We start from the raw sequence: 18764 nt of genomic DNA, 5'->3' as shown, positions 1-18764 counted from the left end.
TTTGGGGAAGAGAGGATATCAGGGAGAGGGGGGGGGGGGGTATTTTCTATCCATCACGCTTGACTCTTAAAATGGAACTAAAACTAGGCATTTCCAATCAAATAAGCCTCCTCTAAAGTTCACAAGACCACCTCTTCATAAAACCTTACATCCCCCAGGGCATAACTTAAAACCCTTATCCCCATACTTTGGGGGGTTTTGTTAACCCTAAAGGCCGTGTTATGAGATCTTTGGACTATTTGTAAGCAAATGGCTATCTCAAAATTTCTATCGAATGCATTGGAGGAAAATATGACGTGGGGGAGGGCATAGCTGCTCTCCGATAAATTTGACTCTTGAAATGGCTCTTCAACTTCCGATTTCCAATCCAATGAGCCCCTTCCGAAGTTTACACGGTCACCGTTTCCATAAAAACCTTAAATGGCCTCGGGACATACCTTACAGTCTTTACTCTGAGGACTTTGAGGGGGTTCTCATCCTCAAACACATAATTTCTGGACTTTTAAACCACGTCAAACAAAATAACTATCTCGAAATTTTGACTGGAAGTGTTTGGTGAATTGGTGGGCGGGGGGGGGGGGGTTGCCCTCCCATCGCTTTTGACTATTAAAGAAGGCACTAGCCCTTTCAGTTACCAACCAACTGAGCCCTTTTCGAAGTTTCTACGACAACAAATGGCCATCTTAAAATTTCTATCAGATGCGTTTCTGGAAAATACGACGTGTGTGTGTGTGGGGGGGGCGGGCTGTTTGCCTTCTGATCACTTTGACTCTTAAAAAGAGCACTATAATTTCTGATTACGAATCCAATGATCCCTCTTTGAAGTTTATATGACCATTATTTCTATACAAACTTTATATGCCCCCAGGGAGTAACTTACAACCCTCTACCTGAGGGCTATATGGGGGGGGGTTATCCTCAAAGAAATAATTTCTGGACCTTTCAACTACACTGAACAAAATAGCTATCTAAAAAATTATGATTGAACGTGTTTGGGGAAATAACTGGTGTATGGGGAGAGGGCTGGATGACCTCTAATAATTTTGACTGTTAAAAAGGCCAGTAGAACTTCTGATTACCAATCAAGTTAGTCCCCTCTGAGGTTTATACGACCACCCTTTTTATAAAAAAAACTTTTTATCCCCACAGGGCATAACTTACAGCCCTTGCTCTGAGGGTTGTCGGGGGGTGGGGGGGGCTGTCATTCTCAAAGTCATAATTTCTGGACCTTTAAACTACACTGAACGAAATAGCTGTCTCAAAATTTAGACTGAGTGTGTGTTTAGAAGTGTTTGACGTGAGGAATAGGGAGCTGGTTGCCCTCCATGAGCTCTTTTGAAGTTCCTATGACATTTCTTTCTATAACAAGTACCCTGGTAAAAAAAAAATTATATTTTGCCCACATTGTTCTTTACTTAGGCAGCGCTATCGCGCTACCAATAGTGAAACAAGCGAAACTTAGTTTAAAAAGTCCCTGAGAACCAGAGATGGTAATATAATAAACCTATGTACATTTCTATCTCTATACCTTCTTAGTCTAATGAAGTATTGCTGGACGAATTTTAAGGTAAGGTTTAATGTGGAAGAATTAAACAGGATGTACTTTCTACCTGTCAGACACAGGAAAAAATATTTGGGGAGAGTGAAGTCGAAGGCTTCTTCCTATTTCTGTTTTATTTATGTGGAAAAGGTATTGAAGGATTATTTCATTTTTCAGCCTTTTGTAGGGATTTGAAAGGGCTGAAAGAAGAAAAACTTAGAATGGTTCGTAAGAAAAGAATGAGTGGATATTAAGTTAATTGACAGCAATTTTTTTGTAGGTGAAGGATTTGGAGAGGTTGGTTAGTTTGGACGTGGATGTCGTTTTCTTTACTTTATTTGTTTAGTTTGAAACGAAATGATATCAACCAGTGAGCTTAAGATTGGGGGCAATGAACAAATAAGCAGGTTAAGAGTATGTTTTCGAAACAATACCTCCAGTTAATAAAATGTAGCTTATAGTAGATATCTAATTTATTCATAAGTGAAGTTCATTGAAAGGTGAGGCCGTGTCCGGGGGGGGGGATACAGGTTTAACCTCTCCCCCCATCTGAAATTTTTGTCTGACTCGTAAGCACGTTACAAACATGCACATAAACAAATTTTTGATGTGTTTTCAGTTTTTTTTATTGTAAATACTCCCCCCTCCCCCGAACAAAAATCCTGAATGCACCCTTTTTGAAAGGAGTGATTAAACAAAAATGAGACCTGAAGACTGTCAGTCTAAAGTCAAAAGACACCCCTGGAGATCAAGGTGTGATCGCTTGTATATGGTCTTTTTTTCCCTTCCTTTTCTAAAGTCCATAGTTAATGTGTTAATGGTGTTAATGGTTAATGGTGTAATAGTTAATGGTGTAATCGCTTGTATATGGTCTTTTTTTCCCTTCCTTTTCTAAAGTCCATAGTTAATGTGTTAATGGTGTTAATGGTTAATGGTGTAATAGTTAATGGTGTAATCGCTTGTATATGGTCTTTTTTGCCCTTCCTTTTCTAAAGTCCATAGTTAATGTGCTAAACGCTATTTGAGCTTAATTCTTTTGAGAATGGGGGTAAAGATATAGAAATAAAATTTCTAAGATTTTTTTTCATTCCAATTGTACAGAGCTTTGCAAAGGGGTTTTTTCACCCGAGACTCCCATAAAAATTTAGGTCCTACTGACTGACTCCTTTGACTGACTCCTGTATTTACTGACTCCTTTAGAAAAATTGTCTCATCCTTCCTCTCCAATGGCTGAACTTAGTGTGTCCACTCTGGAGAAATCAAAAGTTAGGAAATAGACTTTTTAAACTTTGTTAATATCGTGAACTATGCAAGCCTAGGGTCAATTTTGAATTTTAAGCTAATTTTACTATTTCTTTCCTCTTCCCTACTTTTGAAAAAAGAGGTGTTCGAACCTTATTCGCAGAGTAATAGATTAAATTCTGAATCCTGTGTTTTATTAATAAGTATCTCTGGAAATCGAGCTACGACGGCTGTTTTTATTTCTTTTTTCCTTTTTTTTGAAGTTCTGATTTGCTATGATGGATAGGGTAAATAAAGAAAAAGTATTTCCGTTGAACAAAATCGACAAAAACTTGGGTTTTCCTTTATAGTCATTTGAAGGCAGAAAAAAACCTCTTGCATATTGGTTATTACTTACCTTTATGAAGACTGTATTACAAAGCTTGTTGATAGATGTGACGACTGCCCCAATCCTCAAGGTTACTATGTAGAGAGTTAACATTGATTGTATATTATCTTTTGCAAAGATAGATTTTTTTTTTTTTTTTTTTAGTTTTCCGTCATTACTTTATAGCCAATCAGAGATTAAAAAAAAATTTTAATCTCTGATTAAAAAGCTTTTTTGAAATAAAAAGGAGTGCAAATTGAAGCTTTCTTTTTAAGGGTAGTGTAAGTAGGGACTGGAAAAACTACCTATTGTAGAAATATTTGTTTTGTTTGATATTTATTTTTATCTTTGTTGTTTTTTTACATTTTTTCTTGAAGTTCTATGGCCTTCTTTTTGCGAATGTCCCATATTGTAAGTTTTGCTTTAGAATTAATCAGTGTATACCTAATATAACAATCGGTAAAAAAAATAAATGTCACAATTAAACGCTAATTGATAGTGGACAATCGTACCGTCAAAAGGTGGAAGAAGATTAATGAAGAAACTTTTTCAGAAGATCCGGATAATGTTAGTACTCCCCCACTTGTGGGTATGATTTCCCTCATCTATGACAGTCCTTCGTAAACAAGTGTAAAAATTAAAGAAGAAGGTTTGGTCTGCATTCCTGAACCCGTTGGATGTTCCAGTAGCAGTAGCAGTCAAGAAATTCTTTCAAGTATTTCTGCGACGCATCACTACAAATTGATTCAAGCGGACTTCACTGGTTCCAGTGGACGCCACTTGTTCCGTCAAAAAACAAAACTTCTCATTTTCATGTGGAATGGGAAACTGATTACTTTTTTCACCCAGGTAAAGGACAAATGTGTTTGCTTATTGTGTAATGCAAATATGTCGATTAGGAAGAAAGTAAACGGTGGACGTTATTACGAAATCGTTCACTCCAGTATTGCAAACGATTTACCTTAGAATAGCATGGACCTTCTTTGCCCCCTTATTCTGCTACTACTACTAACAACTCATTATAGCACCAATCCGTCTGAGGCCAACACAGCTGCGCATGCTCCTCCTTCATCTCTTATACCAACAAAGAACATATGACAATTCTCTCAGATTTGAATGACCAATTCAGTCGACACTTTCATGACCTCAAAAATATTGGGTTTTTTTGGAATTAAGACAAGTTTTGTGCCATAATCTCAAGTTTTGTGACTAATTCGTTTTTTTGCAGGTAGTCTATCATTACCGAAGGCCATAATTGCATTAGTTTTTCTTGGGATTATGACAAGTTTTGTGATAATTATGTTTTGCCGGTACAAAATCAATTTTCCGTTTTGGTTGGGAGGAATTGAACCTTCGTCGCAGTCGTCACGCCCAGATCAAACTCATATGTTTCAAATGGTTGAAGGCATCACTGAAAGGGTAATTATTTAAGATGTTGTGTTTGTAATTGTTTCAATATCAAACAGGCGGTGAGATTGCAAAAGAAAAGTTTTATCTAGGAATAAGCGTTTGGTTTCTTAAGATGTCCAGACCTATTTGATGTTGTGTTAAGTTCTGTTAAAAAAATTTATATTCGATCAAGGTGTAAATGATCAAGGGTTATTGCTATGTATATGTCACTGTATGAATTCTGCTTTGGAAGACTGTGCGAAATTGAAAGTCTCTCAAATCTTTCAACAAAATTTAACGAAAAAAATTTTTTTAATACATTTAAAAAAAAGAATACCAATAATATATTCTTTTGATTTTGAAAGCAATCAATCAATCAATCATTTTATTAATACTAAACTGTATTACAAACGTAAAGAAAAAATATTTGGCCCAAGAAGCTTGGCTTGTTGTGGGCCTTACAACACAATAATAAAGTACTAAAACAACCATAAATATTACTCTAAATCAAACTATATATGAAATAAAGATTAAGCTTTATAGTTATCTGAGAAGGATCTGTGCTTAGATAACTCCAAAAATACTCATCTCCTTGAGCAGAATTTCGTATTTTGTTTAATGATTATAATGTAAATATTTTCTTTATGTTGTTTAATTTGAAACATAGCGATCTCAGACTGTAGCCAGCTAATGGCTGATAAGGATCCTTTTGATAAAGATCCTCCCAATATTTGCTTCTTCATTTCTATCTCTTTACTATTGACATTTACTCTTTGTCTCTTTATGTGATAAGTTCCTTTTGATAAAGATCCTCCCAATATTTGCTTCTTTCTCTCTAACTCTTTACTATTGACATTTACTCTTTTTCTCTTAATGTGATAAGTTCCTTTTGATAAAGATCCTCCCATTATTTGCTTCTTTCTCTCTAACTCTTTACTATTGACATTTACTCTTTGTCTCTTTATGTGATAAGTTCCTTTTGATAAAGATCCTCCCAATATTTGCTTCTTTCTCTCTAACTCTTTACTATTGACATTTACTCTTTGTCTCTTTATGTGATAAGTTCCTTTTGATAAACATCCTCCCATTATTTTCTTCTTTCTCTCTAACTCTTTACTATTTACATTTACTCTTTGTCTCTTTATATGATAAGTTACTTTTGATAAACATCCTCCCAATATTTGCTTCTTTCTCTCTAACTCTTTACTATTGACATTTACTCTTTGTCTCTTTATGTGATAAGTTCCTTTTGATAAACATCCTCCCATTATTTTCTTCTTTCTCTCTAGCTCTTTACTATTGACATTTACTCTTTGTCTCTTTATATGATAAGTTCCTTTTGATAAACATCCTCCCAATATTTGCTTCTTTCTCTCTAACTCTTTACTATATCATTGCAAAATGCTCTAACAAAATGATCATTGCATTACACAATAGTGGAATCTCATTGTAGAGATTGCTGTATATATAATCAAGTGCAGGGAGATTCAACGTCCCATTCCTACCATTGGAATTATCCTATCCACCTTTAGTTTAGGATTTCGAACAGCTTGTTTTTTTTTGTCTTTTTTTCTTATGCAAAACGGCTCATGTTAGTTCATCAAGGTCATTTATTAATATCTTTTGATAATTAAAGTATGATGCGATATGGTATTTGTTAAATGCTAGATCCCTAAGTGTTATGGCCGCTACAGACAAAAAAAAATATAATGAACAAAACGTCTGCTTAATTACTAAAACCGAAAAAATTACTTGGAGGAAATTTTCTTTATGCACCATGCCCAAACCAACCCGCCTTTCCAAGATTTTTGTTCCTCAATAAATTCTAATCCTTAATATAGTCCTCAGTTTCCCTTCAAACCCACCTCAAACCATTTCTTCCCGAACCTCTTTCAACCCCGTGGATCATTTGTAAAATTTCTGATAAAATTCTACCTATTAATTTTCTCTTCTTCTTTGACTCTTTGTAATGCATTTGGCGCTGTAGTGCATTCGCTCTAGACAAGCTGCTGGCTTAGTTTGGATAAGGCTTTCTATTTTTGTAGCATTATCAGCAACTTCAAAGATTTATAGCAAAATTTACGGTGTAAAGAAAAATTACAAGAAGAAATTTTATTATACTTTAAAGGAGGACTCAAAGAGTATGGGCAGCTATGGGTAATGAATGGGCAATGGGCAACTATTTAGAGTCGGAAAACATATGAAATTTAAAGCAGGAAAACTGGAAAAAAATAGCAGAATTACTTTTACAGCAGTATCTGGTATTTTCATTGAAAAAAGTAGAAAATTTTAAAGAAAATTGAATAATTTAGAGTATTGATTTACACTTTTTAAGATCAAAATGAAATTTCTCTGTAATTTTTTCTGCAAATTGTTCAAGCTTAAAATCGAAACTGCTCAGGGCAGTTCTTGGTTGGCTTGCGAAAATATTGACCGTTTATGTAGGCTAGCTGACTTTAAGCTGGGAGTCGTGACATAATATAGGGTTCTTTGCCTTCCCGTACATTTTCAAGTGCAAAGACAAATCTGCACCCATCCAGTGTAGGGCACTTACGTTCTTCTTCTTGTTTAGGTTGATATGGAGACGCTCTCCCATAATCACATCACCGGAATCAAATTCTACGCAGGGTGATTAACTTTTTAAAAGAAAAAATATGTGTAGTGACGTTTGCAAACACGTTAAACGCTCTTTGGTGTTGGTGATCTTTTTTGAAACTAGTGCCGGTTTCTTCCCACACTAGTGTCCAATTAACTCCTCAGATTCCCCACACCCTCAAATTTTGAAAAATACCTTTTCTGTGTACTTTCTTTGAAAAAAATTGACGCAAATTGCCCTCCCTAGATCTTAAAAAATACGTTTTGCCTCCTCCCTCCTACATTTTCGTGGAGTGATACCCCTGTTTGAATGATGACGTATCTGTGGCCAAGTCAACGAAGACCTGGCTTAACTATTGTATCCATATTTACTAATTAATACTACCCAGCTAAGTGAAGCTATCCACTTGGTCGATCTTCTTGTTATCCAACATATTACCTGTTCACCCTTACTTATTCCTAGTTTAAGCAACTTAATTTTCTTAACATTAATTGCAAACCTATTCTTGTGCCGTGAACTCTTAAAACCTCCAAAAAATCATTCATTTTGCCAACATTTTTACCTAGGACAAATAAACCATCTGAATAATCTAAGTCTAGGAAAGTTTTACCTTCCCATTTGATTCCATGCTGTGTCAAAGCCTTTACTGTATTCCTCAGGGCCATCACCAGTGATGGGAGTAGAACGCAACCATGTTTAACAACTGATTGAATATAAAACCAGCAACTAACTCATTTTCTACTCAAATAACACTAAATTTGTTCTTGTCCATAGCATTAATCACTTTAATGTCTTTATCTGGTATACCATACAAGGATAGGATGTTCACTAAAATTCTTTTAAAGGCTGAATCAAACGCCTTTTTATAGTCTATTCAACTGAGAAATAAAGGGGTTGATTGGAAAATTGGGTCGATGTATTCTCTACCCTTCCTAAAACTACATTGTTCTTCTCTTAAAATTTCTCATTCTAAAAACTTCTAGGTCTAAAAAATATTATCATACTAAGTAATTTCCTTTCTAAGGAAACCAAGATAATACCTCTATGATTCCCACGTCACTCTTATCACCTTTCGTATAAATTACTTTAATTAAGTGATCTATTCTATCTTCAACTGGAATAGGTCCAGATTGACCACTCCCTCTCAATTTCTTAACATGTCATTAGAACGGCAACTTTATCCATGATCTCCACTTCACAGCTCCTTAATTCCTACTTTGATGCTTTCTCTACTTCCCTTACATTCCTCTTATTCTCATGTAATCTATCACTCAAGTACTTCTTGTATAAACCCCTCTTATTTCCTACCAAGATTAAAGCGTGTACACTAATATCCTGGCCGTGATTCTAACTTTCGTTCCTTAGACACCATCTGCTACTTCACAAACCATTTTCTTAAAGAAAATCCTCATCCCTCTTCTACATTGTCAAATTTTAGACTCTCCAGATTCATATTCAACTGTTCCTGGAAAGTTCCTCTCAAGTTTTCGTCCTGAAGCATAAGAACTTCAGAACTTTTAACATAAAAAAAGCTCTCCTATGTACCCTAGTATCTTAGTATCATAGTATCTTCTATCGATCCTGTCAGTTTTCGATTTACAGCAACATAGTCAATAGGGTTGGCCGTCTTACCATTATGTGAGTATCGTGTTAAATTATGCGCTATTTTATGACCAAATATTGTATTGGTTATAACTAGATTGCTATACCTACAAAACTGTGCAGTCTATAACCGTTGCTATTTTCCTGTCTTGCAGGAAATTTATCTAGGGTAGAATATCATCTATCCGTACTCCTACCGACCTGTGTATTAAAATCTACTAATAAAAATATCATATTTTTTACCCTGCGATCCTGTCTATTTATTCTTATAACTGTAAGTAAAATTCATCTGAGTCACTACCATCTCTGTCAGTTGGTTTTTCAGGGGCATATGGTACAGTGACTGATATATTTTAGTCACAAAATGAGTAACCAGAATTCTTTTGTTAATACCTTCCCAACCTAAGCAAGACCTGGCAGCCTTCTTATTGATCACGAGGCCTACTTCTTGTCAATGCACCCTATTCTTGCTGTCTGAGTAAATAAATTCTATATCACCTAATTCCATGCTTCCTATCCCTGGGAGATGAGTTTCTTAACAAGTCCTTAAACTCCTAACAAGTCCAGTTCAATACGTCTGAATCTGTCTGTCAAAATTTCAATATGATAGTTGTTTTTAACGTTGGAACGTTCCTAGTCGCGACTTTCGCATCACTTAAGTATTTGAAACTGTTATGACCTCAGCAAAAGCAATAGGTCCCACCCGTGAAGGTCAGGAACTAATACATCTTCTTAAGTCCACACGAAGTGCTGAAGCTGGTATAGAACCAGACAGCAAGAAGTGCCTGTGACCTCCAGTTGAATTGAGGCTTTGTGCGATGCTGGGAATATCTTGGTCACTACATGGTTTCATGGGTGCCCATAAGGGGGGCAGGGGGCTCCAACCCCCCTCCCCCGGCTGAATGACGCTGTTTTATATTTTTGCTTTGCGATTTCTACTATACAACTAGAGCCCCGCGCCGCGCCGATAAGGGAAGTTCGGTGGTGGCGAGGGCAAAAAATAGCACCAGCGGCGCGCCGCTGGTGTGATCATTGTTGACCGCAAACATTTATGGTTTAAACAGTCTTTTTCAAACCCCAGCTTTAATTTATTTCAGATTTGGGCCTATTCACAAGCTAGAAACTTCAGGAGTCGCTGGCTGGACGCTGTTCTTCTTCGTTATTCGTCAAGAGAAGTAGCAATCTGGTAGAAACAAAATGGCTGTGGCATTTCAGAACCCTTGCATAATAGTTGAAATGTCTTTTAGCTTTGTATTCCTAACAGAATTAATTATCAAAATTAGTAGTGTTTTTTTTTCCTTGAGCAACCGTCACTATCGAAAAGAACTTTCACCATTTACATCACAGCTGGGTTAGGGATTCGGAAGGGAGAAACATTCAGAAGGGAGGGAGAAGGGGTATGTCCCCTTCCAATCCAGATTGGTTTGATAATGAAGATCTGTGCTCTTAAATACAGACCAATCAAATGCTTTTTATCCCATGAAACTCATGGCAAATTGTGAGACTCATCAGAGGTTCTAACTCCAGTCCCATTCCTACCTGCAGTGCCATCCTCTCACCCAATGCTTTCAGTAAGCCCTGTGATTTTGTAGCCACTGTGAAATAGGATAGTCACACCTGAATAAGTACAACCCCATCCCAGCACCAACAAGAAAACAAAATGGTTCAAGGAAGAAAGGAGGGCTGAGAAAAAGTGATACATCAACGAAAGCCAAGATTGAAGCTGTCTTTGCTACAAGGAAGGCAAAGAAGAGGTGGAAAAGATAAAATTGAAGCAACAAAAGCAAGAAAAAAGAAGCAGGCTGTGAAGAGATTTGGTGAGAAGACAACACTGAGGATAAAAATCAAACTGAAAAGGTTCAGACAGTGACTGTTGATGACAACTGAGACAGTTCTCTTGGGTAAGATAGTGAAAAGGAATGTGAACTTAGTTCTGATTTGGGTTGCAGTTGGCAACTTTGTAAAACTCATCTATGAGGGCCGTTAGGTAGAAGGTAGAACCTACTGCAGAGGTCAGTGTGATGACTATGAGTGGTGGGAGAGGTAATGTGCGAAAGTCGCTGGAACAGCCAGATCATATCTACTACATGAAAGAGGATTTAGGGTAAAAACCGCCAGAACTTGGACAGTGTATGATCTTGCACAAATGTTATGACTAAAATGTCTCTTCCCTAAACAAGGACAGCAGATTCTTAATCTTGGACCTGATGCAGATAGTTGGGAGTGGCGGACTACAATCTTATAGCCAAGCCTATTTAAATATGATTACTCTTTTTCACAACATATGGCAGTGATTTCAAGATTTTCAAGATCAGACTCCAGCTAAAATTTGCAATTACAATTAGGCTTCTACTAGTAACTGTAAGTTTAAAATAGTTACCATTATAAATGAGTGAAACATTTAAATAGATGAAATACTTATTAAAAAATTTAAACAGATTTAGTAGCGAAAAATTAATTTTTCAGGTGGTATAATAGATATAACTATTCAGATGGTGATTAGGGAGAATTGCATTTGCAGTTTTCTTCTCATTCATTTCTGTTGATGTCTGAAATAGGTCCCCGTCCTTTAATTATACACAATGTCTGCTCCTGGTTATTACACCTCCAGTGGTTTTATGACAAATAAGGAAACACATTAACTGTTCTCGATGTTAAATTCAGAATTTAACAGGTAGGAACTTGAGAATCTTCAGAACCTTCAAGAACGTTTCAGAACATTTCAAGTAACGCTGCTATGCCACGGAATCAAAACCTCAGTATTTACAAAAACTTGTCTATGGCAAGGATGCAAGAAGTATTGATTCTTTGCTATACCAGGGTGTATTGAAAAAGAGAGGTCCTTAAATCTCATGTTCCTACCTGGTAATTAGTCTGACGTCTGTTTAAAAGACAATTGTCTATTCAATCGATGTGCTACATGAACTAGTGCTGAATAAACATTCACCCCAGAAGCACAAGGAATTCTGGAAAACTATTTGTGTGCGCACTTGTTTGTTTAATTTTGAAAACCGCACTTGATTTCTAAGCAGGGAAATCAAAATCCTTAGCCACACGAGAAAAAAGAAGCTCAAACGTAGCGGTTGTCACAATAAAGAATTGGCTCAAATTAATTCAATGTCAGCGGAACACTGCCACCTCAGCTAACGGCGGCGCGCCGGCGACGTTACGACACTTCAGTGGCGGTCAACCGGGTCTTTCGTCGGCGGGATTCGCAGCATGCACCAGCGCGGTCCTGGGGTCTTTATATAACATCGAGAGTGTAAATTACGCCAGGTAAGCCCCCCACCTAAAATTCAGATTATGGGTGCCCGTGCATGGTTGTCCATACTTGGGGATGCCATCTATCAACAAGAGTCAATTCCTGCACAAGCAATCTCAAGTCTATCATCTCCGATTCATTGTATATGTATGCCTACTAACATTATACTACAATGGGGAGGCAGCCCATAATATATAATTTAGCTATGTGGAGATTATTCGGATCAAACTACCCACTAAAACAAACAAAACTGAGGAAAAATATACCTATTAATCAGAATCTAGTGCAATGCAATTTCGTTTACTATGCTATTATTTCCTCGAGGGGCGGTTCTCCTCAAGGTCACCGCGTAGCGCCGTTTGCAGTTATGGTACTGGTAAGTCAACCTCCTGAAAGGTCTACACTGGCCGCTCTAGCCACGCAAGTGGGTTTTTCCTTTCGGGGATAGGAACGTAGGAAAGTACTTAGAACAGGGCGGAGATCCCAAACTCTCTCAAAACAATGGAACAGCTCCATCATTTGATACCCAGCCTATCCTTGTCAGGGTTTCATCAAGGCGAATTGATGAGTAGTAAATAATATTAATGAAGAATAATGATATTTATGGATAATAATGTAAATAAATAATAATGAGTCGTTATTGATGAATATAAAAAAAATAACTGGTAGTTTTGTTTCGTTTCTTTGGTGAAATTATTCCTGCATCCGGAAACTCGTGATTTATTTTACATATTGGCGTGTAGTCATTTGATTTTATATTACCCACGAAGAAGAGTGAACTTATTATGTATTTTGCAAATAATTCAAAAAAATTCATAGAAGAAAAAAGATAACAAAATCTGCTTCTATGTTTTACAAAACCCAAAAATGTGTTTCTCCAAGATTACTTCTAAATCCATTTTTGAAATTACAGCACATCTTATTTCTTCTTTTTTTTCAGGTTGTCACTTCTGTTACCCGACAATTATCTGAGTTCCAAATTTCTAAACACATCGAAAGTATCGCATCGCCGTCTTCGCCACAAAAAAATGATGAACAAGTTTTGGCTGCACAAAGCTCAATTAAATCTGCATGCACTTCATGCCTCCCTATTGATCGAGTGTCGAAAATCCAAAGCTCGGACTGCTGTGACTTTAACACAGCAACAACATCATCTGTGTTAGCAAGAGAAAGCAATTCTTTGTCCTTAGAATACGGCACCGGCTCTACAAAAACTGTTAAGGTTACTGATACTACCAAAATTAGTAAGGAGGAATATGTGAGGCCAATGGACGTAAATGACGGCTTTAATTACGTCCCCAGCTGTTCGAAGATTGATAGTGATGGTGCTGCATATACTTTTGACGCTGAGGGACCAATCCCCTTATCAAATTTAACAGATATTAGCCATATTGAGGAGGTCTTGTTTGTTGAGAAGGAAGGTTTATGTAAGGAGGATTACACGAGGTATATGGACGTAAATGATTTCCCTAGCCGTTCTATTGTTGATACAGATTGTGCTGAATTTGCCAAGGATGCTGAAAGACTAAAATCGTTCTCAAACTTAATAGCTGTTGGGGATGTTTTGGGTATTGAAAAAGAAGGTTCTCGTTTGGAAACGGTTGACTTGCTCAGAATTATCAAATTGACTTGCTCAGAATCATCAAATTTACAAGATATTGATCATCATGAAGAGGTTTTGTGTATAGACAACGAAAAGTCATGTTTGGACATGGTTGGTCCGAATCCTGCGTCGGACTCGTCAAATTACGATACGTTACCTGATTCGGACTCGGATTCTTTTATTATCTTGCGACCCAGAAAAGACTAAATATCTATATTGTTGGGGGAGGAGTCATTTATACTTGAGTAGCAAATGGTAGCTAATATTTGATTCTCCGTAATTTTACCCAACTTCACTGCAATTTTTAAAAAAGCTCATCATACAACGCATAAGTTCAAAGCATACAACAAGTTCAAGAACGATTATTTAGTTTTGCCAAAAAAAGACTACATAACTTCGAGTATAAAATAACTTCGAAGTATAGAATTTCCTATATCAAAAATAAGAAAATCGATATATAAAATAAGATCATCAATATTGATATTGTCGTCAAACCCTTCAAATTGCGATGCAGCACCTGACTCTGAATCTTTTATTATCTTGTAGCCCATTAAAAAACTATGTTGCTGTTGGACGAGGGTGGGTTATTTTCGAAACACAAGGGATCTGAAATTAAAAGGCTGAAATTACCAGTTCTTTTGTTTTTCAAATGTGTTGCAGCTATTGAAATGCTATAAAAACTTTGATGGTTCGCTGCCTAAAACAGTTTGCTTCAACTATTTTTCTAAGACTCGGGACAAAGTAGCTAGGAAATATTAACGATTTTATCTATGAATCGGTGTCTATTAAACCATTAACATTTCTTCAAACATTAAAAGAAATATCATTTCCAAATTACGCCCAAAAATTATTAATAAGAAGGTTGTAAATTGAGCGAATAAGATAAAAAATATATTGGTTTACTAACTGGCGGCTGCAAATAGAATAGATGACGGTGAGCTCACACAAGCAAAGATTTTTTTGTGATATACAAAATATTGTCCTGAAATTACGTAATAGAAAGATTACGAAATATTACCATATTTGATGTTCAGCGTTGCCACACGTCAGATTTAACCACCTCACATTCATTATTAGCATTTTTAAAACAGGTGGCGATAAGCCTTTTGAAGTAATCAATTCTGCTGTGCATTGTTAAACAATAATGCATCAATTTTGACTTTTACTGTTATTTACGTTCAAGATAAAATGTATTGTAATTATCAAAAACCATTGTATGGCAACACTAGAAAAACAAGTATTGAAAAATATTGTTGAAACAGGTGGTAACAAGCCTTTTGAAGTAATCAATCCTGTTTCGTTTATTATCTTTTCATTATTAGATAATAATGCGTAAATTTTTAACCTTTTACTGCAAAATATATATTCCATAGAAAATATATTGTAGTTAGCGAAAAACATTGTATGACAACGCTGGAGGAATATCAACTGCTAGAAGGGCTAGCGTCGCTAATAATTTTTTTTTTTAAGAATAGGAGATTCGAGCTTCCACATCTTGTTACTAAATAATCTTTGGCTACGCTCATTTCATTGACTGAGATTTGACAGCTTTCAGGTGACCAACTTACATCTCTTGGACAATGCTGTGGTCCAGTTTTTGTATAAGAGCTAATAATATAGTCTTGTCGATAATTGCGTCTTGTACCGTTTTGTAAGTAATTTTGTTGAATTTTAAGTGTAGAAACGAGACTTATATTTTAAGCATGACATTTTAGCTATTATTTAGACAAAATTCGGGTATGGTACATTTTAGGTGCTTTTCTGATTATTTACTTGTGTCTTTGAGTCATTTCTGTGATATATTTATCAAAATAAAATTTGTGTATTCGAGTTTTCTTTTTATTGCTATTATTGACTATTTTATTAGTTGTATTTTCCTTGGTTATATTTTGGCAAGATACTAAGCGGTAATTGGTAATTAAGTTGCATCTATGAGCTGGCTTTGAGACATAACCTGGCCTCTATTTTTCAACTTAAAATATTCTATGCTTTTTATTACCAATTTTTCACCAAATTCCCACAAACATTCCAACATTGGCTAACCAAATTTCAACCAGTTCTCAAATAATGCAATAAACAGTTTAACCTCACTCCGAAAAACCACTACTGAAAATGCCGAAGAAAGGGATCAAACAGTCTAAACTGATGGCGCTTTTGCGTAATTCTCTCTTTGCTGGGGCATAATCCTCCTTACATTTCAATAAGCGCAACTTCTCTCCAATAAATCTTGAGAAATTAGCATACTACACACAGTATTTATATCTAAATGCATCGAAGAGCTTGACATTTTTGTTTTGCCAAAATTACCCCATGTATTTGTCATTAGCTATAGCGCATCTTTTAACACACAAGGAAACATCTTTTCTACCCACGTTCTATACGGTAAAGTCGTGAAGTTCTTTAGAGATACTTCTCAATCAACCGCCCTTGTGTTTAAGCAGTGTTTCTTAAAGTATTGTGAAAAAGAGTCGAACTTTAGTGTAAAGAATGAGGGATGAGGAAGCCCCCCTCAAATGTAGAATAATTTCTGTTCGTTTTTAGTTTTAATGTGGCTCCTTACTTTCAGTTGAAAAAACTTTTTTTTTAATTTCATTTCTGACCGTTCTTCAAATCATGCCAGGATATCCCCCCCAGTGAAAATGTCCCCCAGAAACTTTCCCCTTCACATAAAAATCCTCACCGTGGAAAGTTGTTCCCCGCAGAAAAAAAAACCTCCAAAAAAAATCTATATATTTCCAAGTAACAAATACTATATGTGAACAATGGGAAAATTTCATAACTTTCAATCCTTTTCCCAGGGACTATGGAGGGGGGGGGCATTTCATCACTAAAGGCACAGTTATTGGGCCTTTCAACCGTCCTGAATCAAGTGATTATCTCGAAATTTTGATAGGATGTTTTTGCGAGAAAAGGCGGGGGAGGGGGGGGTGATAGTTGCCCTCTAATCTTTTTGATCACTTAAAAGGTGCACCAGGACTTATGATTTCCTTTCGAATGACCCCTCCCGCGATCTTTCAGGACCATTGGCTCGATAAGATTACCAATGAAAAAAAAAAAAAAAAAAAAAAAAAAAAAAAAAAAAAAACAGCAAATTAACTCGCATCCGTGGTCTTTCTTCTGGAATATAAAAATTTAAAATTTCACATTCTTGTAGATAGGTGCTTGAAATCACTACAGTATGGTTGTCTGATATGCTGAATCTGATGGTGTGATTTATATGAAGATCGCTTGATCTTCATAGATCAAGCCCCCCCCCCTTTTTTTCGAAAATCAAACGAATTTCTTCACGCTCGTGGCTTTTGATCGACTAAACTTAATAAATTTTACATATTTGGAATCAAGATAAAAAGCCAATTCTATTGTTATCAAAATTCCGTTTTTTTAGAGTTTTGGTGACTATTGAGACGAGTCGCTCCTTACAGCTCGTTACCACAAACTGTTTGATTTCCCTGGTTTTGAACAAAAAAGCCTTGAACAAAATCTCCTTATTGCAGTTATTTTAGAATGGTTCATTTTATTAAAAGGATTTAGTACCCTCTTCAGAAAAAAACACATTTCTTTATAATTTGTTTGAATTCATGAGTATCTTCAAAGCAGACGAGGGTACTAAAAAAATTCTTCTTTATTTAAACATCCACTTTACATTAAGCTTTCTTCTTCTTGAATTTAACGGAGGTATTGGAGCTCTCTTCCGAACCCCCCTTCACTCTTCTTCTTCGGATCCACTTCTGCTTCTCCTCCTCCTTGATTTTAGGACAGGCCTGCCCTGTTCAGTGTTTTTATTATCTTGACTAAGTATGCCTTCATCTTCCATTGTCAGATCTCTCTCCAGCAATTAGAAAATATTATTAGGATGCTTAAGAGGTCGAAAAGTCATCTTGAGATAGTTTCTTTCTGCCGCTAAATTTGAACAATCAAATAGAAGATGTTATAGGGTCTCAACTTCTCCATAAACCCGATAATTCTGCGTATTGCTTAGATTCCAAGGTACTTACGTATTAAACGTACTCTTTTATATACTGCTAAAGAAGTCAAGTTTGGTTAATGCTAATGAAATAAGATAGGATGAATATATAATAGTTTAGAAACAAATTTGGGCTATATATTTGCACAGTTGGGGGGGGGGGGGTAAAGCATACCATATATTAAACACGCAACCAACCCTCGGGACCTTCCCCCCCCCGAAACCCCCAAAAAACAGCAGTTTAAATATAGTAAACGCAATGAAAACCACGCTTTGCATGACTATAGCGGTCTCTTGAATTTACCCTTCTTTAGCGTTTTTTTTTGTGACTGGTTTCATTGCGTTATATAAAAGAGTACGTTTAATACCCAAGTACCGATTCTCATCAAAAGGGGATTCAGCATTCAAAGTGAATTGAAGCTAAATTTACTGAAATCTTGTTTACGTCTTTTTCTTTGTGATGTGCAACCCGAAAAAAGATCTATTGGGGCCTTGGGGGTTATGCTTTATGCTATTCTGAACCTGAATAAAATAAGGGAGGTTGAAGCTTTTCAAGACATCAAAAATGAGTCTGACGACCTGCGTTTGTTTGTCCGGCTTTTGTAAATGTTTTAGTCTTCCTTTTGACATCAGGAGATTAAAAAGGATAAACATCCTCAAGAGCCTTTGATGGCGCGTACTACTCATCGACATTACAGTTACATGGTCTTCATTACAGGGACAGGTAGCAACCCTGTCGCCCAATCTTTCGGTAGCGGTAGTCAAACGCGGGCCCCGTATGGCCAAGCAGAATTTAAATCCACTGTTCTACCACAGGTTGTCAGGAGATTACTTCGTGGAAAAAGCAGTGAAACACATTTTTGAAATGTGTTACTTAAAAAAAATATTCAAGACAATTAGCTGAATAAAAAATATCAACACTAGTAAATTCTTTGAGAGAGCATTACCAAAAATATTGTTTATCTGGAAATACCTTGCCACCTTGGATATACATAGGTTGATAGGAGAGCAGCTTGCTTGAAAAAAAAAGTTTAAGAAGAAACATCATTTTTAACGCTCATAAAGTCATAAATTTTATTTTCATGTATCTGAATTTGAGACGATATTTGATACATTTAAGCCTACCAAATCTTCGCCTCTGTCATGGAGAGTGACTTTGCTGCAAATGAATTTTTCAAAATCTAGAGGGGAGTTGTTAT

At 36.2% G+C, this 18764-nt stretch overlaps 1 protein-coding gene across 4 annotated transcripts in view; it reads left to right on the top strand.

The window, feature by feature from the left end:
* LOC148946555 (uncharacterized) overlaps nucleotides 1-15431 on the top strand; it is a 63702-nt gene extending 48271 nt beyond the window's left edge. For all 4 annotated transcript variants that reach the window (XM_089097437.1, XM_089097438.1, XM_089097439.1 and 1 more), the window contains 2 exons: nucleotides 4378-4568; nucleotides 12939-15431. In XM_089097437.1, coding sequence (XP_088953563.1) covers nucleotides 4378-4568; nucleotides 12939-13808 — 1061 coding nt within the window. In that variant the 3' untranslated portion in view covers nucleotides 13809-15431. The remainder of the gene's footprint in view (nucleotides 1-4377; nucleotides 4569-12938) is intronic.
* Nucleotides 15432-18764: the final 3333 nt, after the last annotated feature.

The sequence above is a fragment of the Artemia sp. Qi Xiang Cuo genome, chromosome 11 (genome assembly GCF_049724085.1).
Source record: "Artemia sp. Qi Xiang Cuo chromosome 11, ASM4972408v1, whole genome shotgun sequence".
In the NCBI taxonomy this organism is placed as follows: domain Eukaryota; kingdom Metazoa; phylum Arthropoda; class Branchiopoda; order Anostraca; family Artemiidae; genus Artemia; species Artemia sp. Qi Xiang Cuo.
This window is presented reverse-complemented; position numbering and strand designations above follow the sequence as displayed.